A 25314-nucleotide genomic window follows, 5' to 3' on the forward strand; every position below is an offset into this window, starting at 1 on the left:
TGCCCCCTCCATTACTTGTTTCCTACCTCCTAATTGTGTGATTAGATTCCAAGGGTCTATCATATGATTGAACATCCCGGAGGTCACGCACAAGAGAGCTTCAATTGGGCTTCCAAAAAAGGTTCTACGAGTTTTTAATGACCCCAGGGAGACTTGATATCTCTATCAGGGATCCACAACAGTCTCCATTTTCCAGGAGCCTTCTGGATGTCTTGGGCAAGTTGGCAAAATATTGATATAACAAAGGAACAGCCAATTACTCAATGACGATACTCAGGAGTTGTTGCATTCTTCTGGATCAACATGTAAGGTTTTAGGTTGAACTCGATGGACTTGTGTCTGCTTCCAACCTTAACACTATGAACCTATGAGCTGTAGACCACAGTCCTTGTTCTGGTACTTGTTGCGTGGTGGCCACAGCCATCTTTCCAAAAAAACAGATGTAACGGAGAATCTATCCCAGATATTTAAAGGGAATATTAGATTATGGGATTGCATTGTGGGTAACAGTTCTGTAGGGTAAATCCTAGAAACAAGTCAGAGAAGAGGACTCTGCCAGCTTGTATCAACGCTAAAATTACTCTTCAAACAATCCTGCGCTCCCTGTACAGAATAAACCTGTCAACCGCAGTGTAAACAGACATCTCCCCTCCAGAGACAAGTAACAGATCGCACATACTAGGTCTCGGCACTTCCAGTAAATTCAGGGCGAGGTTCAGGACAAAGTGTCCCCCGAGAAGGACAAAAAGAGCAGGTCCACACTTGCGTTAAAAACTTGGCCATAGGGTGCCAATCATCAAATGATACCAAAATAGCGGCCCTTTGGCATCCATTGGGCTATTATACCTCAGTATAATGATTTTAGCAGGGCGGAATACACTATACTGTATATACGGGATATATATATGTTATATAGATGTAATGCAAAGCAGCGCTCGGGACTACTCCAAGGCTGCAGTCTTCTTAACCTGATTTGAACTATTCCCGGGTACAAGCGCCAGTCTCTCCCATCTCCGCAGTCCTGGCAGGACATCAATGCTTCTGCTTTCTCCTTTTTTTTCTCTTATCAATATTATTTACCATACTAATAAAAAGTGGGCTTGCCATAATAAATCATCCAGCGCTGATATATTTAAGAAAACAAGTAATTACACAAATACATACATATTTTTTTTTTATTATGACTATTTTCATATACAGGTATAAAGTTATATTATATATATGAGAAACAATTCAAAAAATATGTACCGTATATAAAATATATGTATTCAAATTTAAAAATTTTAAAACATTTTTTATATATATGATGGGCACACATGAATTGGCCAATTTATGAGCTAAGAATCTCCATTTCATCTTTAACTAAGTTTTATGAAAAAAATGTTTTTGAAAAAAAATTTATGAAAAAATATTTTTTGAGAAATGTATATTTGTCTGTGTTTTCACATGGCCGATTCATGCACATGTGCTGCTGTGATTATTTTTTTTATCTATGTGTTGCAGTTTGCACGTGTTCACATTGGGAGTGCCGATTGTTTTTTTTTTCCCTCTAATATAAATATATATATATATATATATATATATATATATATATATATATATATATATATATATATGTATATATATATATATATATATATATATACACACACATATATATATTATATATACATACATACATCCATACATACATCTACTGACAACATGTCTCCGAAGTTCCAAGCAATACATTTTGTATTTATTTTCTGAATATGAGAAATGGTCAAAATAGCAAAAAAAATGCATTGCTTGCAGACCTCAAACAATGCAAAAAAAAAAACAAGTTCATAATCATTTAGAAACAACAATACTAATGTTTTAACTCAGGAAGAGTTCAGAAATCAATATTTTGTGGAATAACCATGATTTTTAAATCACAGCTTTCATGCGTCTTTATTTATTTTTTCATAATAAAAAAAGTATAATATAAAAAAGAATATATATATATATATACTAGCTGTACTACCCGGCTTCGCCCGGGTTAATGACTGCTGTTAGCAAAATAGAATGTGTTAACAAAAATTTATTCTGCACACAAAAACCACAAAACAAATAGATAGAAATGTAATTATTAAAAGGCAAAAACTAAGCAAATAGAAGCATTTCACAACATATATTAGCTTTGTTATACTGAGAATGTCTTTGTTGCCTATATTAACCAATCAGAGCTCAGGTTAATTAACTGTAGCAAAATAGAAGCTGAGCTGTGATTGGTTGCTATTGGCAGCCTGATAAATCCCCAGCCAACAGGAAGCCCTCCCCCCTGGCAGTATATATTAGCTCACACATACACATAATAGACAGGTCATGTGACTGACAGCTGCCGTATTTCCTATATGGTACATTTGTTGCTCTTGTAGTTTGCTTATTAATCAGATTTTTATTTTTGAAGGACAATACCAGACTTGTGTGTGTTTTAGGGCGAGTTTTATGTGTCAAGTTGTGTGTGTTGAGTTGCGTGTGGCGACATGCATGTAGCGACTTTTGTGAGATGAGTTTTGTGTGGCGACATGCGTGTAGCAACATTTTGTGTGTTGAGTTGCATGTGACAGGTTAGTGTAGCAAGTTGTGTGCAGCAAGATTTGTGCATGGCGAGTTTTGCGCGTGGCGAGTTTTATGTGTGGTGCATTTTGAGTATGTGCAAGTTTTGTGTGAGGCAACTTTTGCATGTGGTGCAACTTTTGTACATGTGGCAATTTTTCTGTGTGTGCAAGTTTTGCATGAGGTGAGTTTTCCATGAGGTGAGTTTTGCACGTGTGGCGAGTTTTGCGTGAGCCTAGTTTTGCATATGGCGAGTTTTGCATGTAGCGAGTTTTGAGTGGTGACTTTTGTGTTTCGACTTTTATGTGGCGAGGTTGGTGTGTGTGTGTGGTGAAATGTGTGCTGAGGGTGGTATGTGTGTTCAAGCACGTGGTAGTGTGTGGCGCATTTTGTGTTTGTGTTCATATCCCCGTGTGTGGTGAGTATCCCATGTCGGGGCCCCACCTTAGCAACTGTACGGTATATACTCTTTGTCGCCATCGCTCTCATTCTTTAAGTCCTCATTGTTCACATCTGGCAGCTGTCAATTTTCCTCCAACACTTTTCCCTTCACTTTTTCCCCATTATGTAGATAGGAGCAAAATTGTTTGGTGAATTGGAACGCGCGGGGTTAAAATTTCACCTCACAACATAGCCTATGACGCTCTCGGGGTCCAGACGTGTGACTGTGCAAAATTTTGTGGCTGTAGCTGCGACGGTACAGATGCCAATCCCGGACATACACACATACATACATACACACATTCAGCTTTATATATTAGATATACCTGTATGTAATCTCCTGTATATAGTATATACCTGTGTGTCATCTCACCTATATATAGTATATATCTGTGTGTCATCTCCTGTATATAGTATATACCTGTATGTCATCTCCTCCTATACATAGCATATACCTGTGTCATCTCCTCCTGTATATACTATATACCTGTAGGTAATCTGCTCCTGTATATAGTATATACCTGTGTGTCATCTCCTCCTGTATATAGTATATACCTGTATGTCATCTCCTCCTGTATGTAGTATGTACCTGTATGTCATCTCCTCCTCTATATAGTATATACCTGTGTGTCATCTCTCCTGTATATAGTATATATCTGTGTGTCATCTCCTCCTGTATATAGTATATACCTGTGTGTCATCTCCCCTGTAAATAGTATATACCTGTGTGTCATCTCCTGTATATAGTATATAGCTGTATGCCATCTCCTCCTGTATTAGCCCTCGTTCACACGTTATTTGGTCAGTATTTTTACCTCAGTATTTGTAAGCTAAAATGGCAGCCTGATAAATCCCCAGCCAACAGTAAGCCCACCCCCTGGCAGTATATATTAGCTCACACATACACATAATAGACTGGTCATGTGACTGACAGCTGCCGGATTCCTATATGGTACATTTGTTGCTCTTGTAGTTTGTCTGCTTATTAATCAGATTTTTATTTTTGAAGGATACCAGACTTGTGTGTGTTTTAGGGCGAGTTTCGTGTGTCAAGTTGTGTGTGTTGAGTTGCGTGTGGCGACATGCATGTAGGGACTTTTGTGAGATGAGTTTTGTGTGGCGACATGCGTGTAGCAACTTTTTGTGTGTCGAGTTGCATGTGACAGGTTAGTGTAGCAAGTTGTGTGCAGCAAGTTTTGCGCATGGCGAGTTTTGCGCGTGGCGAGTTTTATGTGTGGTGCCTTTTGAGTATGTGCAAGTTTTGTGTGAGGCAACTTTTGCATGTGTTGCAACTTTTGTGCATGTGGCAATTTTTCTGCGTGTGGCAATTTTTCTGCGTGTGCAAGTTTTGCGTGTGGCGAGTTTTGCACGTGTGGCAAGTTTTGCATGTGGAGAGTTTTGCGCGTGGCGAGTTTTGAGCGGCGACTTTTGTGTTTCTACTTTTATGTGGCGAGGTTGGTGTATGTGTGGTGAAATGTGCACTGAGGGTGGTATATGTGTTCGAGCACGTGGTAGTGTGTGGCGCATTTTGTGTGTGTGTTCATATCCCCGTGGTGGTGTGATTATCCCATGTTGGGGCCCCACCTTAGCAACTGTACAGTATATACTCTTTGGTGCCATCGCTGTCATTCTTTAAGTCCCCCTTGTTCACATCTGGCAGCTGTTAATTTGCCTCCAACACTTTTCCTTTCATTTTTTCCCCATTATGTAGATAGGGGCAAAATTGTTTGGTGAATTGGAAAGCGCGGGGTTAAAATTTCACCTCACAACATAGCCTATGACGCTCTCGGGGTCCAGACGTGTGACTGTGCAAAATTTTGTGGCTGTAGCTGCTACGGTTCAGATGCCAATCCCGGACATACATACATACATACATACATACACACACACACACATTCAGCTTTATATATTAGATATATATATATATATATATATATATATATACACACACACACACACACACACACACATACATATATATATACACAGTATATATGTATAAAAAATATATATTTATATATAATATTTTAAAAATATATCTTAATACATTTTTTTAATTTTATGTGCTTATTTAATTTTAATTATTAATTATTTATTTTATTTTTTAAAGCGGGAAATGCCTAGGTTACATTATATAAAAAGTAGCATGTCCTATATAAGTGCAAAAGAAAGAAACCTAAACATTTTTTTGTTCCAATATGAAATTAGAAGATATAAGGCACAATTTAGCTTCCGCTTCTTTCGGGCGCAGGTTCTATAAAAACGTCATGCTATTTTATATTCACTGGCAGAGCCAAGAATTCACGATCTTTCTTTTTGCCCCTCATGACAGCTCGGAGAAGATTACATTCATCAGCCTTTAAAAGAACGCCGCCCTCAGCATTTCCTCCCGATTCTGCATCTAAAGAATCCGGCGTTTCACTTCTTGCGTTTGGGGCAGCACAGATGGGGGCCGTGAATCCCGGAGAAACATTTATGATTCTTTTTATAATGTAAAGTCATAATTAGAATTTAGTATGATTAATTATTTTAGTTAACACGCTACATAAAAACAAATACAAATTTAAAAATGTAATAAAATCTACAAATTAATGGATTAATTCAGAAATGTAAAAAAAGTACAACATCCCTACATCGCGTCTGCTGAGTGACGAGTCAGTGCACACAGCAAAGACAAGCGTGAAACGCGCGCCGGGGAAACGCGAGCAAGTTGAATATGTGTTTATTTTTTTTTTGTATTTGTTGTTTTCTATATATGAAGGTGTGTGAGATGTGGGTTTGTATATAGGGGCTATGCGGGGGCTCATACTGTATATAGAGGGCTATGTGGAGGCTCCTACTGTATGCAGGAAGCTATAAGACGGCTCCTACTGTATATAAGTGGCTGTGTGGGATCATAATGTATACGGGTTGTCAGCATACTTAATTCTGCTCAATATTACGTGATACAATTAATATCATACTGTATATAGGGGCTATGTGGAGACTCATACTGTATATAGTAAGCTAGGTAGGGGCTCACATTGTATATAGTAAGCTAGGTAGGGGCTCACATTGTATATAGGGGCTATGTGGAGACTCATACTGTATATAGGGGCTATGTGGAGACTCATACTGTATATAGAGGGCTACGTAGGGGCTCATACTGTATATAGTAAGCTAGGTAGGGGCTCACATTGTATATAGGGGCTATGTGGAGACTCATACTGTATATAGAGGGCTACGTAGGGGCTCATACTGTATATAGGAAGTTAGGTAGGGGCTCACATTGTATATAGGGGCTATGTGGAGACTCATACTGTATATAGAGGGCTACGTAGGGGCTCATACTGTATATAGGAAGTTAGGTAGGGGCTCACATTGTATATAGGGGCTATGTGGAGACTCATACTGTATATAGAGGGCTACGTAGGGGCTCATACTGTATATAGGAAGTTAGGTAGGGGCTCACATTGTATATAGGGGCTATGTGGAGACTCATACTGTATATAGAGGGCTACGTAGGGGCTCATACTGTATATAGGAAGTTAGGTAGGGGCTCACATTGTATATAGGGGCTATGTGGAGACTCATACTGTATATAGAGGGCTACGTAGGGGCTCATACTGTATATAGGAAGCTAGGTAGGGGCTCACATTGTATATAGGGGGCTATGTGAGGGCTCACATTGTATATAGGAGGCTATGTAGAGGCTCATACTGCATATAGGGGTCTGAGGGGATCATAATGTATGCGGGCATGTCAGCATACTTAATTCTGCTCAATTTTAATATAAAATAATTATAATTAATATGTCAGTATTTATATTGAGCAGAATTTATTTCACAAAGCGCTACTTCTTTGTGCAGTTTTTGGAATAGTTTTTCACTCACTGCAGTGGTTTTGAAGAGTTTTATAAGAATTGTTTTTGCAGCCTCTTCATTCGATACGGCCTAGTTTGGAGCGTTTTCCATTATGATCGGTTTAAAAAAAAAAAAAAAAGCAACAAGCAGTTTTTTTTCCCCACCATACATTTTTTGAAACCTGAAGTGGGAAAATAACACTCAAAGCTTCAAATATTGGAACATCAAAGTGGTTTTACCATAGAAATGAATAGGAAGTGTTTTTCAGGCGTTTTTTAAGCTACTTTTCAAGTGTTTTTCAAGTGATCTCCTTCATAAAAAACTACACATACCCTTAATGATCCTTTCAGGAGGAATTCTCAATACAAAGTTGATGTGTTTTTACTCTAAAATTACAAAAATGGAGTGGAAAAAATAAAAATTCTTAATACACACCTCTCATGGACCTTTAGAGGGGTGTGACATATGCAATTATGGCCCAAAGTGGGACATAGTTACATAGTTATTACATAGTTATTAAGGTTGAAGGAAGACTTTAAGTCCATCTAGTTCAACCCATAGCCTAACCTAACATGCCCTAACATGTTGATCCAGGGGAAGGCAAAAAAAACCCATGTGGCAAAGAGTAAGCTCCACCATGGGGAAAAAAATTCCTTCCCGACTCCACATACGGCAATCAGACTAGTTCCCTGGATCAACGCCTTATCAAGGAATCTAGTGTATATACCCTGTAATATTATACTTTTCCAGGAAGGCATCCAGTCCCCTCTTAAATTTAATTAATGAATCACTCATTACAACATCATACGGCAGAGAGTTCCATAGTCTCACTGCTCTTAGGGTATGTGCACACGTTGCGGATTTCTTGCAGAAATTTCCTGAAGAAAACCGGAAATTTTCTGCAAGAAATCCGCATTTTTTTTTTTGCGTTTTTTTCCGTTTTTTTTGCGTTTTTTTAGCATTCTGCAAGCGTAATTAGCTTGCAGAATGCTAAAGTTTTCCAAGCGATCTGTAGCATCGCTTGGAAAACTGACTGACAGGTTGGTCACACTTGTCAAACATAGCGTTTGACAAGTGTGACCAACTTGTTACTATAGATGCTGCTTTTGCAGCATCTATAGTAAAAGATAGAACGTTTAAAAATAATAAAAAAAATAAAAAAAATGCTTATACTCACCCGCAGACATCAGATCTCCTCACCGGCGTCCGTTTCTATAGCTGATGTGTGCGCGCAGGACCTTCCATGACGTCACGGTCACGTGAGCGGTCTCGGCCAATCACAGGACAGTGACGTCATTCGGCAAGGTCCTTCACCGCACACCAGCTACAGGAACCGAAGCCAGCGTGCAGCACAGAGGCGGGAACACTTCGGGGGCCATCAGAGGGTGAGTATAGGACTATTTTTTATTTTAATTCTTATTTTTTTACCAATTATATGGTGCCCAGTGCGTGGAGGAGAGTCTCCTCTCCTCCACCCTGGGTACCAACCGCACATAATCTGCTTACTTCACGCATGGTGTGCACAGCCCCGTGCGGGAAGTAAGCAGATCAATGGACCCCTAGGTGTGCGGAATCCCCTGCAATTCCGCATTTTAATGAACATGTTGCTTTTTTTTCCACGATGCGATTTTTTCGCGGAAAAAAAGGCTACATTTGCACAAAAAATGCGGAATACACTGAAAATAATGGGAGGCATATGTTAGCGTTTTTTTCGCGTTTTTATCACGTTTTTATAGCGAAAAACGCGAAAAAAACGCGAAAAATACTGAACGTGTGCACATGGCCTTACAGTAAAGAATCCGCGTCTGTTATTATACTTAAACCTTCTTTCCTCCAGACGTAGAGGATGCCCCCTTGTCCCTGTCACCGGTCTATGATTAAAAAGATCATCAGAAAGGTCTTTGTACTGTCCCCTCATATATTTATACATTAACATAAGATCACCCCTTAGTCTTCGTTTTTCCAAACTAAATAGCCCCAAGTGTAATAACCTATCTTGGTATTGCAGACCCCCCAGTCCTCTAATAACCTTGGTCGCTCTTCTCTGCACCCGCTCCACTGGAGACCAGAACTGTGCACAGTATTCTAAGTGTGGTCGCACTAGTGACTTGTAAAGAGGTAAAATTATGTTCTCCTCATGAGCATCTATTCCTCTTTTAATGCATCCCATTATTTTATTTGCCTTTGTAGCAGCTGCCTGACACTGGCCACTGAATATGAGTTTGTCATCCACCCATACACCCAGGTCTTTTTCATTGACGGTTTTGCCCAGAGTTTTAGAATTAAGCACATAGTTATACATCTTATTACTGCTACCCAAGTGCATGACCTTACATTTATCCCCATTAAAGCTCATTTGCCATTTATCAGCCCAAGCTTCTAGTTTACATAAATCATCCTGTAATATAAAATTGCCCTCCTCTGTATTGATTACCCTGCAGAGTTTAGTGTCATCTGCAAATATTGAAATTCTACTCTGAATGCCCCCTACAAGGTCATTAATAAATATGTTAAAAAGAAGAGGGCCCAATACTGACCCCTGTGGTACCCCACTGCTAACCGCGACCCAGTCCGAGTGCGCTCCATTAATAATCACCCTTTGTTTTCTATCCCTGAGCCAGCTCTCAACCCACTTACACATATTTTCCCCTTTCCCCATTATTCTCATTTTATGTATCAACCTTTTGTGTGGCACCGTATCAAAAGCTTTTGAAAAGTCCATATACACTACATCTACTGGGACGTCCTAGGAAGCCGTGTGGCGCTTCTGGGAAGAATTAGTGGCAAAAGACCATGCCGCCTATTACTACTAGACTACCTAAGATGCCTATTAAACAAAAAACAAACAAACAAAGAAACAAGCATATATCCCCTCCAGGACCGATGCTTAACCTCTACTCCAAGTGGTATGTCCTCCTTTGAGAGAAGAATGAGGAGAAGACACACACTTGTCCAAGAGGCTCCTAGAAAAAACGTAGACCTCTGGAACTCTCGAAAAAAATGACAGTCAAAAAAAAAGTAACCGTAATTCTTAACATTTTCTCATACATGGTGCCATCAGAAGCCCCGATGTCCAATCACACATTTGGGGGCTGGCTTCTAAAAAAGATGCGGCTTGGAGAACCACCACCCAGGAACAGCCATTGGTTCTCAACATTTAATGGGCTCGCAATAGTTGCCAAGATTCCAGATTTATTTTTTTTGGGCGAAGGGGCCAGGACTTAAAATATCCAATTGGTTTTCAAAATATTGGTAGGTATTCAGATGACTAAATTTCTTCCTGCATTTTTCTGACCTGAGCTGTGAGCATAGAGCCAAGAAGAGAACCATACATCAGAAGAATCCGATACGATCCGTCAGAACCAGAGACTGGAAACTACTTCTGTAATGACACAAAACTAAGACATTTGTTATTCACCAAGCTTCGTTAAACGCTTAATTATCTGAAGGTTTTAAATGTGTCTCTGATCCAATCCATTCTCCTGCCCTCGATATATTGTACAAATACATATTACAAGCTGTTCTATTGCTGGCGGACAGCCGCTCGCATATTCACAGCGTGCGTATCTGTAAGGCAAGGAACGAGCCAGAGGAAAGAAGCGTCTACGGAAAATTCAATGAGAACACATCATGTAGGATGGTGCAGATGGGACCAAATTGGTGGCAAATGATCCATTTTTAAAAGGACAGCCATAGGTTGTAGGGTTTTATAGTGCCATGATGATACGTCTACGTATTCGAGCATCCCTCCGCAATTTTTTAAAAAATCTGCAACATTTCCGAGACTCTATCATGTGGGCCGGTCATAAGTCATCTGCTATTGTCAGATATCAACGGTTCATTGCATGTTTTAATCAGCAGAACAAGGGACTAAGCTCCTCCCATAGAGCAAGTGAAACAAAATTTGGCTTTTACCCTGAGGCATGATGGGAGTGATTTTCAAAATAACTATGATTTTCAGAAGAATTCATCTTGATTTATTTTTTGGCCACGTAACTTAGAAAAGTTTAACGTTCCGTTGAGGTTACTATCCATTATTATAGGACACGCCCTTTAAAATCAGACTTTGGTGGATTTCGGATTAACATATGGTAAAATATTCACTTCCTATCATCGATATCTATATACAAATATTTCAGCCTACTGATCACCATTTCTCAGGTCTATTGTCAAGCCACCATGGCTCGTTATTCAAGCTCTGTATCCCATCACAAAGCGACACTGTCAGGTCTCTCATTCCCACAAGCGCCATCTCACACCTGTCGTTATCGGATTGCAACCTCCAAGATACCAAACCCATTCTTTTATCCCAGGAACAAAACGTGAAAATAAAAAAGCTACTGTGTTACAAATAATTTCAGCCCCGAGACAAACCGTAACCACAAATATCCATCTTTCCGACTGATAAAAAAAAACCCTTTGTCTTTGGAAGATCACTGGTTTCACTGCATCGTTGTAATCAAGGCCGGTGAAGATGGTGTTTACCATCTCACTGTGTCAGCGATGGTTAACCTCCGGCAAGTCCATGGATAAAATAAAAAACACCACTTGAGAAAAGTATATCCTGTGGACTTGTTATCCGGCGCCAACCTGAGCAGTCGACAACCTTTGAATTCTAAGTATGTAAACGGAGTAAAGTATAAGGGAGCGATGGGATAATTTGCAGCTGTTGGATCAGGACTAGTGGCAGAGTTACTAAGCAAAACTGGAAATGTGTCATCACCCGAAATCTATCGATCGAAAAGTAAAAAAAATACACTAAAAAGGACAAACCAACATTGTGAATGTACAGAAGTCTCCTTACACCAGCTCGGCACTATGGGTCTTCTTAAACCTAAAAGTCTCCTTACATCGGCTCGGCACTTTCCACAAGGAGAAACGTTACCGATTCGATTCCCTGTCAGAGTCCTCTCACCCAGATCTGCTGCTTTACACTGATGAGGGGCAAACACCCCGGAACACGTGTCTTCAAACAGAGTTTCTGATTTGGCTTCCTATCTTGAGTCATGTTATAATGGTCAATATTGACTTTTAGAATTCCTACCCCAATAGGTGGCGCTAGCTTTCCAGTCCTCTTCCATTCTATAGAGTCCATTTGCATATTTTTATTACAAAGAAATAAAACATCTGCAATGACCCCATACACACTAGAGAATACTCACCCACACCTACTGTTCTCAGAGTAACAAGACAACCATTTAAGTTTTATTGGGACTTCTCGATCCTGCAGTAAGAAGGTCCAAGCTTGATGAATTTCAAGGCCCGATCTTCTTTTGCTGAGTAAGTCACCAACATAGATGATTGGTTTCCACTCTCCCTATTAATAACATATAAGTGCTCAGCTGCCGAGTGTTCATATGCATGCAGGAGTTGGGAAAGATAGCCGCCAGCCAGCAGCGATCTCAGGTCTACTGGTGCTTCTAGACGCTCTTCGTTTTATGGTCCACTGCCATACTTTGCTTCAGACCAAAAACGTATGTAATTATGTAATGGATCTGATCAAGGATTTGTACTTAATTTTTGGGGCTCTATTAAAAGGTTACTCTACTTCTTTTATATTGATGACCTATCCTAAAGATAGGTCATTAATATCAGATCAATGGGGGCCCGATAGCCATCACTTGCATCAATCATAAGCTCTCGAGGCCGATGCAATATCAACCGTGTAGAATCCCCTGCCAGGTAAAACAGATCCACCAGAGTAGGGGAAGTTGCGAAATACCCAGCTGCGAGCACCACATAATTCCGCTCACCAACTGCTAACATTCAACTGCCGCTGTCACCGAGAACTGCTGATCGGGGGGGAACCGGGTGCTGGACCTCCACGGATCTTACATTGATAACCTATGCATAAATAGGTCATCAATATAAAAAAGTGGGGAAACTCTAAGCCAAACAAGATGATTATCACTCGTTTAGGTTCTAGTGTCCAGTATGTCTTTGAAAAATGGACACCTTTCTTCCATGTTGGAAATCGAAAGAGAAGATTAGTGGCCTAAATGGAACCCAGATCTTAACCCCATGAAACACTATTGGGATGATTTAGAAATCCGACATCATCAAACATGAGTGTCTGACCTACCATATGTTCCTTTGGCTTGAATGTTCAAAAATCCCCCAAAACCCACATCAATAACTTGTCGATAGTCTTCCCAGCTCAGTATTAACGCACAAGCTTTTGGAGTGGGATTTTCCATTGCTCCCGTACTTTTGGCCATACAGTGTATTATACTGTTTTTTTGCTCATATTTGGGCATTTAATTGTCCCCTGAGATATATATATCTGGTTGAAATACATATCGTAGACTATTCCACTCTTCATATTGTGTCAATGCAATGGATTCCATATTACTGTATGAAAAAAAATCTAAAATTTTGTGTGCATTTTATGTTTATTTTTTTGTTTTTGTGGTTTCCAGCTGTTGTGTGAAGTTTAACATTGTCATTAGCGGGATGGGCAGGCTCGGCGCCTGTCATCTTCTGCCAAAGAAACCATAAAAGTCTAAACTTAGCCAATGTTCTTATTTCTTTCAGGACAAAATATTCAGCACTTGAAGATTTTCTGTTTTCCTTTATATGGTATAATCAAACTTAAATCCCAGTCCTGCATAGAGGAATGGGGGGGGGACTTTAAAATGGACCCAGAGTAGTGACCAGGACCAACGACAATGATATCAGTACAGCGCTGGAGAATATGGTGGAGCAGGATATGTGAAGAAAATAAACAATTGTGGGAAAATATTGAATATAGTTTATAATTCTCTCTGCACGTTTGAGACTATCCTACAAATTTTCCAGACCCTTTGCCATCTAAAAGTGACAACTCATAGAAATCATTGTCTGTTTAAACTCTACTTAGTATGTTGAAGATGGTACAGGAGGCGCTCATTGACACTGGAATTTGGCACAATTTGTTCTACAATTCTGTTCTGACTTACTAGTTTCAACATAAAACTTTAACAAAAACCTTAAAGGGAACATCTCACTTGTAATATATATGTATTTTGTTTTACATGGTGTAAACGCCGTTGTTCTCCTGAATCCGGCGTTGCTTTTCTTTTGTTCCTGCGCCTCTCCGTTCCTGATATACGACCCCCTCTTTTCTGTATTTAAATGGAATCTTCTTATCTATTTGGGCGTGGTCGTCAAGAACACACCCACAGAGATGAGAACCACTCCCACTGATCTTAAGAGACTAGATTTACATAGAGGGAAGAGGAGACCATATCTCAGGAACGGAGAGGCGCAGGAACAAATGAAAAACATCGTCGGATTCAGGAGAACAGCGGCATTTATAACAGGTAAAAAAAAAACAAAACAAACATTTATTTAAAATGACAGATTTTGGTTAATAAGGTAACACTTAAAGTATCAACCCTCTTATTACATGCATAATAGTCATAAAAACGTCTTCTAAACAGTGGTCATAGTACAAAGGATGAGTACGTCAAGGCCATTAATGTTTATATCGGTGCCCATAAATGACTTATACAGCTGACTGTCGTAGTATATCTGCGCGTAAAGGTGTTGAGATGAAGCGATCAGCGTGGTATAAACATCTGAGCCATTACACACTCATTTCCCATTTCGGGGCATCCTGAGTAATCTACTTGCCATCCTGGAATAAACAGCCCACACGATGTATGGATGACACGCGTCGTGCAGGCTCCTCGAGATTCCATATAGGGGTTTATGTTCAGCGAGGGTTTACTCAAGTGTCAACAGGGGAGCTGCGTACACTTTAAACAGGATCACTTATAATGCCCCGTAAAACTCAACTTTTGACACACGACCACCTTACGCCCGCTCGTCTCTAAACACAGATCTTAAGATCTGAAAGAACCCACGCATGGTAAGAACATCCACTAAAAGATATACAAATCATACAGAAAAATTAAAAGGTAATTCCAGTAACTACCAACATCTACGTCAATGATAAAATAAACACTCAAATCATGTGGAACAAAAATTGCCAAATTTTTTTTCTTACAATTATTATTTTTTAACATTTCATCTCCACTTCCCATCATGCACCAGGATAGACCGTGGATTTTATATTCTCTATACGATGGGCGGAGCTTTATTTTGTGCTCACTGTTGCCCTCTGCTGGGTAATACAATGAATAGTCAAGAAAAGTGGGAAATGTCAATGGCTTTGCACTAATTTTTTTGGGTGATAAAAATTAGTAATTTCACATAATTCTGGTGATGGGTAAAACTTGTGGTTTTAACTTGTTGTTCAGGATTATAAAAAAAGAGCCACTTTCTTTCCCCTCCAGATACAGCGCCACCTTTGTGTCTAGGTTGTGTCTGGTATTGCAGCTCAGTTCCATTGCAGTAAATGTGACTAAGCGACAATACCGGAGGGGAAATTACTTTCCTATAAACCTAGTAGATTATTTCATATTTTATGACTTTAATACACTTGTTACAATTAATCCTGTACAAATGGCTGTTCTCATCAATCTGCCGCGGTAATAATAGATTCTGAAACACGATCTAATTATCCACCTTTACCAGTAATAAAATATATTGCATAATGGTCCCATTAACGGTGAACTTTAATTATTGAGGGCAACCTCCGAGACCACCAGGCGCAGGAAGACTTATTTTCATGCAAGATGGCTGGTAAAAATTTGCAGGTAATGTTTTCATTGTTATACTAATTCCTACTCGTTCACAAAATGTTTTCCTTCTTTCCTGTTTTAAACATTTAAATAAAAGTGGTCACTTGGCATCAATATATTTTTTAATTACCTGGTGTAAATGCCACCGTTCTCCTGAATCCGGAGATGTTTTTCTTTTCTTCCTGCGCCTCTCCGTTCCTGAGATATAGCCTCCTCTTCTCTGTATGTACCCATAGCCTTTTTTTTATCCAAGTGGGCGTGATCATCAAGAAGTTGCCACGGAGAAGAACTAAGGACTACACCCACTTGGCTAATGATACTAGATTAATATACAGAAGAGATGGGGCCATATCTCAGGAAAGGAGAGGCGCAGAAACAAAAGAAAAACATCGCCGAATTCAGGAGAACAGCGCCGTTTACACCAAGTAAAAAAAAAGACATTTATTGTAAGTGACATGTCATCTTTATCTATTAATACACAGATTTTTTTTTTTTTTAATTATTAATTCCTCAAGCATTTGATATTCCGTGGTCATAATCAATCGTTTTCAAATAAGATTTACATTACGTACAAAATAGTTTGATAACAAAATCCCCAAAATCTATCATGAGACGTCAAAAAGGTTAATCATTCCATAGAAGAAACCGCGCAATCCCTAAAATAGTTAATCTCCGCCGCTTCAGAACTTTACAGAGTCAGTAGGTAACCCGCTTTCCATAAGGTTATTCATTAGGGACCCTGGAGATCTCGGCTGCCCACTGTGCCACTAATTCCTGCACAAAAGTACAGACAGACGAGCCCTTTGCTATTTTATCCCATGCAAATGCTAAAGCAGGGGTTATGGGGGGTAATTCGACAAACTGACTTTCAAAAGATCATTTTCATCAGTGTCCTTAAAGAAAAGCCGAGAGGGCGGAGAGCGGCCCGGCCGGTGTAAACGGATTACCTTACACGTCCTCATGTCTCAGAAGCTAACAGCTCAGGCCCACTTGAAAATGTGAAGGCAAACACCATATTACGGCACAACAATGCCTACACACAATGGGAGAGGAGGGTGAAAAATGCCCTTTCCAAAAAGGCCCTAAGTTTGGCTAATAGACCTGGGGTCCTCAAATCAGCCCCAACTCTTAAAGCTCCAATCAACCCAACTTTGGCCACTCTATGGACCTCATGGACAAGGACTACATTTTAATGGTTCCTCACCGGTGACCCCAGTACTTTCCCCCCTTTACCATTGTCTTAGCGGGGAATATTCAAAATCAACTCATCTGTCTAAAATTCCCACATGTATTTTCAGTGGTATCGATATTAAAAAAAAAAAAAAAAAAAGATAAATTTCCCGCTACCCATAGATTTTTGGTGGAATTTGCACTGAAATCGGTGTGAACACATCCTTGCGAAAATCTCTCAAAGTGCAGAGCATCACCTGATCAGGGAAGGGTTTCTCTCGGGTAGTTATGAACTCCCATTCCTGGAATGATGAGAGTTGCTGTATTGATACAGCTGTGGTTCATCTATCAGATACCTAATAATGTTTAGGGTTTTTTTTTACACCCCTTTAGGATTTTAAAAATCAACATTAAAGAGGCCCTGTTACTTACCATAAATATGTACTATTTTTCACCTGGTATAAATGCCACCGTTCTCCTGAATCCGGCGTTGTTTTCGGTTTGTTCCTGCTCCTCTCCATTCCTGAGATATGGCCCCTTTTTCCCCAGAGTATAAATCTGGTCTTGTTTGTCAACTGGGAGTGGTCCTCAAGAACACACCCACAGAGAAGAGGAAGACCACGTCCAGTTGGCTAGCAAGACTATATTTATATACAGGGAAGAGGAGGCCGTATCTCAGGAACGCAGAGGAGCAGGAACAAAAGAAATACATCGCCGGATTCAGGAGAACAGCGGCATTTACACCAGATAAAAGAAAATATATTTAAAGCACATGGCAGGACCTCTCTAAAGACGACATGTCATCAGTCTGAATAGGTCTATTTTGGTAAAGACATACTCTGCACTACAATAGAATGCCTAGAATTGTTAATTCATACAGAATTCAAGACCACAAATATCTACTTAAGTGATATAAGTCAGGAAAGATGACAGGTATAAGGATGGAAGTGATAAATAATCCGTAGCCAAGAGGAAATAGTAGATAAAATGTACATAGATCACACATAGTACGTAAAGTAGTGCACATAATAAAAGGGAAAAATGAACATTTAGTGGAAAGTAGTAAAACAATATTACAGGATCTGAGGCAGAAATGTCACCAGACGTATCATCATTGTGTGCGAAGCTCGTTCCTCCGAAAACCACACGCACACGAGAAAAGCAAACAATCCTGCATCAACCTGTCTACGAGAACTCAGCTGCTTAAATAAACCAGAGCCGGCACAAAGATCACAGCTAGCATTACTTTCCATCCAAAATATACAGCATCCACCATACATAAAGATGTACCCAAAAAATGTGAATTTTTTTTTTTCACAATATACATAGCTCCTCTGCTGAACAGCCCCATGAAAACAAATGTTCGCAATGCTGCCAATGTCACAAGGACGCTGTATAGATTTAAAACACACCGGTTACTTTCCATAAATTTGGATTATTTTATTACCTGGTATAAATGCCGCTGTTCTCCTGAATCTGGCGATGTTTTTCTTTTGTTTCTGCGCCTCTCCGTTCCTGAGATATGGCCCTCTTTTCCCTGTATACAAATGTAATCTGGTTAGCCAACTGGGTGTGATCATCAAGGACACGCCCACAGAGAAGAACTGATGACCATACCCACTTGGCTAACAAGACTGCATTTATACACACTGAAGAAGGGATCATATCTCAGGAATGGAGAGGCGCAGAAACACATGAAAAACAGTGTCGGATTCAGGAGAAAAGCAGTGTTTACGCCATATCTATGAATTTGACAAGTAGCCTTAATTCAACATACTCCTTTTTGTTTACGGCATTTGTTACTATTTTTTTTGCGTTAAAATCTAAGGTTGATGAATTTTACGCAAAATCAAAGACAAGTCTTGTATTTTTTTTAACTTTTTAGAGTCAAAAATCACATCATCCTTTAAAATGTCACACGCTAAGTCTTCAACTGCTGTAAAAATAAATGTAGACAGATTTTGTTCACTAGGGTACTGGAACACAACTGCGCAATAATTTTTCTAAATTTTGAAATGATGCAAATGATGAATAAGATTAAAATATCTGGAACAAGGAAGACTTAGTGACGAAAAAAAACAAAAAAACTAAGTAAAAAAAGGCATAAATTAAACAATAAATAACACAGAAACATAAAAGTAACTATTCAAAACCATATTTAATCCAGAAAAAAAGGCACAAAGACAATGATGAACCGGGGCTCTAGTGTTTTAAGACAACTGCGTGTGGTCTTCAAGGAGACACACACAGGGGAGAGTTTTAGACGACGCCCCTTTGGCTAAAAAGATTAGAATTATATACAAGGAAGAGGAGGCCACATCTCAGGAACGGAGAGGAGCAGGAACAAAAGAAAAACATCGCCAGAAGCAGGAAAACAGCGGAATTTACACCAAGTGAAAAAAATTCATATTTATGGTAAATCAACAATTAAAAAGCAGATTTAATTCGAGAGCCTCCGTAGGCCCAACTCTGAAGACCCACAGACGATATTGTGGCCCAATGTCCCTCCAACAATCCCAAAACTGCCAAAATAAAAGAAATACCAGGCAGTACTGTCATGTAGATGAGAAAGGTTGCAGGCTGTGGACTTGTAACCTGGGTCGATGGGTCTTCATGACATTTTTTACATGCGGTAGGAGGCTAGAACAACACACTAGTGAGCAGAAAGGAAAACCAAGCAGAGTTCACAAATAAAACTATTGTCATTCATTAGGAAGAGCAGGAAAAGGATGTGACCATGGGAGAACAAAGAGTGGAAACCCCAGAAAGCTCCTACAGGCCCTCACCACAATTAAGGAAAAAGTGGAGGATTCTGCTTGTATCACCTCTATTGACTGATGGATGAAAAGGATCAGGACCCCCGGAGTTCATTGTGGCACAGATCATCAGGAGGATATAGGGAAGAAGCCATCTCACTCTCTGTCCAGGGCCCATGACCACAAGCGGAAAAATGTTCTTCTACAGTGAATATCCCCAGTAAATTGTCAACTTCTATTTAATTTTTTATTCAGCTTGGTGAGCATCTAAAAAGAAGCAAATACATTTTACCTGCGTTAATCCATCAGCTGGAGAGTCAGGTTCTCCAGAGTCAGCCTGATGCAAAATTGCAACTGCCGACAGTACTACAACTGGTGGGCCACATGTTGGAAAAGTGGTCTAGGTTGTAGGTTCTCATCCTATAGTTCTTGTGTTCCTGGGGTTACAGATGCCTTATTTTTAGGAGATGCTTGCATTGGGCTCCTTTAGGGGCTATGTTTGGGTTCAACTCCTTAATGAAACAGAATGGAGGGAGCACTTACGTTGGGCACTTTAGGGGTGGAGGAACTGTCCTGAGAACCTCAGAGGCGGAGAGGAAGTACTGGCTTAGGGCTTTGGATGGGAAGTAGGTGAACACGTGAGTCAGACTCCTAAGAGAAGGGGAAGCAGGGGGGACTTGTACTGAGCTCCTTGTGGAATGGCGGAGTTCTTGCCCAGGGCTCGCTCCTCAGGGGCTGGAGGGAAGTACTTGCACTGGGCTGATTGCAGAGGGGGAGTACTTGCATACAACTCGAAGAGGGAAGAGTATTTACATGGCGCTCCTAGGGGAAAGGGAAGGGGAGAGTATTTTTCCTATTCTCATTGGGGGAGGGCAGTACTTGCCTCGGGGGCAGTTCTTGCTCCAGGTCGCCTCAGGAAGGGATCTGAAACTGTGAGAACTTGCGTTGGGATCATTGGGGGAGAATGGATAAATGCATTGGGTTGGAGGTGGTTAGGCGTATTTTCACTGGGCTCCACATGGTATTACTTATAATAGGCTCCTTTAGCGCAAGCTTGCACTGGGCCCCTTAAGGGGGTGCTTGCAATAGGCTCCTCCAGGGGGTATTATTATTATTTATTTATATGAATTCATAAACATAAACTTGGAGGAACTTCGATTTAATTTGTTTAAACCCTGTGGTATCCAACCTGTGCTTTTCTCCGAATGGGTAAGGTGAATATACCCAGTGAAATGTTCGACAAAATGGCTGTCGCAAGATATTTTCCATTATGAGTCCACGTATATTAATCATAAGCAACATAAAGACTCTTGTCCACATGAGAGGTCAATATTATTATTTATAAGGAAACATGGGAGAAATCTTCTACTTCCTTCTATTGTGTTAGCAGTATTCCCATATTTATAATGCAATCTGCTCCATTACATTGCAGGCGGCGCGCTGCCCTAATCCGAGGCTCAGAAATACTTCACGGTCAATTTCTCCAAAGCAATTGCTTGACGAGAGAAATGAAAATAGCTGAATGAGTACCAGCATTTACATAACTGGGTTCCTTAAACTCAGCACCCTCCGTCACGCATTCCTAACCCAACTAATACTTAACCAGAACCGTATACCACCCACAGAAAGGAGCTGCACTAAAAATACAGACTTATCTGACCATATTCCTATCCACTGGGAGCAGCATTATAGAACTTATGGGAGCATCATTATAGTAGTTATATTCTTGTACATAGGAGCAGTATTATAGTAGTTATATTCTTGTACATAGGGGCAGTATTATAGTAGTTATATTCTTGTACATAGGAGCAGTATTATAGTAGTTATATTCTTGTACATAGGAGCAGTATTATAGTAGTTATATTCTTGTACATAAGAGCAGTATTATAGTAGTTATATTCCTGTACATAGGAGCAGTATTATAGTAGTTATATTCTTGTACATAGGAGCAGTATTATAGTAGTTATATTCTTGTACATAAGAGCAGTATTATAGTAGTTATATTCTAGTACATAGGAGCAGTATTATAGTAGTTATATTCTAGTACATAGGAGCAGTATTATAGTAGTTATATTCTAGTACATAGGAGCAGTATTATAGTAGTTATATCCTTGAACATAGGGGGCAGTATTATAGTAGTTATATTCTTGTACATAGCGGCAGTATTATAGTAGTTATATTCTTGTACATTGGGGCAGTATTATAGTAGTTATATTCTTGTACATAGGAGCAGTATTATAGTAGTTATATTCTTGTACATAGGAGCAGTATTATAGTAGTTATATTCTTGTACATAGGGGCAGTATTATAGTAGTTATATTCTTGTACATAGGGGACAACATTATAGTAGTTATATTCTTGTACATAGGGGCAGTATTATAGTAGTTATATTCTTGTACATAGGAGCAGTATTATAGTAGTTATATTCTTGTACATAGGGGCAGTATTATAGTAGTTATATTCTTGTACATAGGAGCAGTATTATAGTAGTTATATTCTTGTACATAGGGGCAGTATTATAGTAGTTATATTCTTGTACATAGGAGCAGTATTATAGTAGTTATATTCTTGTACATAGGAGCAGTATTATAGTAGTTATATTCTTGTACATAGGGGGCAGTATTATAGTAGTTATATTCTTGTACATAGAGGGCAGTATTATAGTAGTTATATTCTTGTACATAGGGGCAGTATTATAGTAGTTATATTCTTGTACATAGGAGCAGTATTATAGTAGTTATATTCTTGTACATAGGGGCAGTATTATAGTAGTTATATTCTTGTACATAGGAGCAGTATTATAGTAGTTATATTCTTGTACATAGGGGCAGTATTATAGTAGTTATATTCTTGTACATAGGAGCAGTATTATAGTAGTTATATTCTTGTACATAGGGGCAGTATTATAGTAGTTATATTCTTGTACATATGAGCAGTATTATAGTAGTTATATTCTTGTACATAGGGGCAGTATTATAGTAGTTATATTCTTGTACATAGGGGACAACATTATAGTAGTTATATTATTGTACATAGGGGCAGTATTATATTAGCTATATTCTTGTATATAGGGGACAGCACTATAGTAGTTATATGTTTGTACATAGGAGCAGTATTATATTAGTTGTATTCTTTTACATATGGAGAAATATTCTAAGTGCAGCAGCAATGAAGTAATTCTGAACCAGGAATCTGCTTAAAGCTGCTGTCACTTCACTTCACTAACTTCAAAGTGTATTACTTGCTTCTTGTTAATGTTCTAGTGACCTCCCCGCGCTCTCCCCTCGATGTCTGAGAGGCAGTGAATCGGAGGTAAGTTGACCTGACTCTTCTGGGCTCATTTTCATGCAACATAAAACCCGCGTATTAATCTTTCATGTTTACTCCAGTAGTAACTGGATGAGGACAAAACCAGTAATGCACTTCATAGAAAAGGCAGATCTTTCCAGGGAAAAAGTCACTTATTTCTCTGGGCATTTATCTAATCTGGCTCCGGTTAACTCTTCCTGTGCCCACGTCGGTCATCGGATCAGAATCATCTTCTTACATTACTGCATTAGATACATAAGCGCACCTAATAAGCAAAAAAGAAGCGGGCAGTGAATAGGGCTTTGTAAAACTAATCAGATTTACGTGCCATTCAGGGTCTTGGGAAAGCTGGATCATTAGCCCTAAGAGCACCTTAGTTGCAGCCATTAGCTATGGATTTGAAAATCTTTCGTGTCAGCTCCTGTTATTTTATTAGGTTGCGTGAGATAAGTAGTGGCCAGACATCTCTGATGCTGCTTATCTCACAGCTGATAATAAGGGATTGGATGGATTAAGATGAAATTTACCCAGACATTGGCCAAAGGTCACCCGGGCTTCCACTAAATGTACGAAAAACAATGGTCATCTTAAAGGGAATGAATGGTATAGGAAAAGTGACAACTAGTCTTGTAAGGCAAGAATGTGCCCAGGACCATAGTCAATTTCTTGCCATCACTCCTCTTGACAACCTAGGCAGCAAAAGCTATTTAAAGAGGACCTGTCGCCAGGTCAAAAGTGTCAAGTTTTTGGTCTTGTTTTATTTCTTTTGCTCCTCTGAGTATTCCGTTTTTTGTTTTTTTGAAATCCGCCATACGGTTCCGTAGATATGAGCATTTTTATTTATTGCTAAGTTTTAAAGTCTTTATCAAGGGGGCGTGGCTACCAGGGTAATTATGCAGAACTGTATACAAACACACCCACAGGGATTCTTCTGAGCCCCGCCCCCTACATAAAGATCATCAAAATTAGCCCTAAAAAGACCTTTATCTCTGGAACCGTAAGGCGGAATTAAAAAGTACAAAAAGCGGAATACTCAAGGGAGTGACAGGAATAAAGCCATAACAAAAACTGGCCACTTTTGTCCTGTTGAAATGTCCCCTTTAAGCAGGTAACAACCAGAGACAAGAGTATTTGAAAAGTGTTTCGCTCTACAGCATAACAGGGGGGATTAGTTGGTCTCTATCTTGTTAGGCGATACAAAAATTTAAACATTGAGAAAAATGCAGAATATTGGATTATATTTGTACTATAGAGGACACCTGCTTACTTCTAGGTGGTTCCTATATTTGATATTTAGTTACCCGTTTGGATCCGGAGCGACCATATATAGTTTGATGCGAAACCTGGTATTAAAGTGTTCAATTTCCCTGCAGCGCCACCACTGGGGGAATTAAGTATTTCACAGTGTCCATTCATAGCAACGACTTCCGTGTAATGCAGGATAGCAAGAGACCTCCAGAAAGAGAGAGGGAGATGCTCTTTATATTCACTCTCCACTCAGGCCACAAAATGAGGACCCTGACGAGAGGACCTCTGTCTGCTCATTTAGAGTTCTCCTATAGGGTGCATATACAGACATTTTTCTAAATTTCCTTAGAGTAAGGATATATTTTCTAAATATATACAGTTGTGTGAAAAAGCGTTTGCCCTCTTCCTGATTCCCTATTCGTTTGCATGTTTGTTGCACTTAAATGTTTCAGATCACCAAACAAATTTATAATATTAGACAAAGATAACACAAGTAATCACAAAATGCAGTTTATAAATTAAGGGGAAAAAAATCCAAACATAGAGGGCCCTGTGTGAAAAAGCGACCCACCCCCCTACATTTAAAACATAATAATAATAATCTTTATTTTTATATAGCGCTAACATATTCCGCAGCGCTTTACAGTTTGCACACATTATCATCGCTGTCCCCGATGGGGCTCACAATCTAAATTCCCTATCAGTATGTCTTTGGAATGTGGGAGTAAACCGGAGTACCCAGAGGAAACCCACGCAAACACGGAGAGAACATACAAACTCTTTGCAGATAGTGTCCTTGGTGGGATTTGAACCCAGGACCCCAGCGCTGCAAGGCTGCCGATTACTGCCATACCTGTTATCAATCAAAAAATCACTTAACCAGGACCTGCCTGACAAAGTGAGGTAGGCGAAAGATCCTCAAAAGCTAGACATCATGCTGCAATCCAAAGAAATTCTGGAACAAATGAGAAACACAGTAATTGAGCTCTATAAGGCTACGTTCACATTTGCGGTCAGCGCCGCAGCGTCGGGCGCCGCAGCGTCGCCGCATGCATCATGCGCCCCTATATTTAACATGGGGGCGCATGGACATGCGTCGCACTTGCGTTTTGCGCCGCAGAGGACGCAGCAAGTTGCATTTTTGCTGCGTCCAAAATCAATGAAAAAAAGGACGCATGCGGCGCAAAACGTAGCATTGTGCATGCGTTTTTCTGCGTTTTTGTTTGCGTTGTGCGTTGCGGCGCCGACGCTGCGGCGCACAACGCAAATGTGAACGTAGCCTTAGTCTGGAAAAGGTTATAAAGCCATTTCTCAAGCTTTGGGACTCCAGCAAACCACAGT

General features: G+C 39.7%; 1 protein-coding gene across 6 annotated transcripts in view; it reads right to left on the minus strand.

The window, feature by feature from the left end:
* The window catches only part of MTSS1 (MTSS I-BAR domain containing 1), a 138756-nt gene that overhangs the window by 62196 nt on the left and 51246 nt on the right, over positions 1-25314 (minus strand). The window contains exon 1 of one of the 6 annotated variants that reach the window (XM_077271198.1): positions 19486-19596. The exons of the other annotated variants lie outside the window; for them this stretch is intronic. Within the exon in view, the coding sequence (XP_077127313.1) occupies positions 19486-19594 (109 nt within the window). The 5' untranslated portion in view covers positions 19595-19596. Of the gene's footprint in view, positions 1-19485; positions 19597-25314 lie in introns of those variants that run through there. 6 annotated transcript variants of the gene reach the window in all.

This window comes from Ranitomeya variabilis, chromosome 6 (assembly GCF_051348905.1).
Source record: "Ranitomeya variabilis isolate aRanVar5 chromosome 6, aRanVar5.hap1, whole genome shotgun sequence".
NCBI lineage: Eukaryota > Metazoa > Chordata > Amphibia > Anura > Dendrobatidae > Ranitomeya > Ranitomeya variabilis.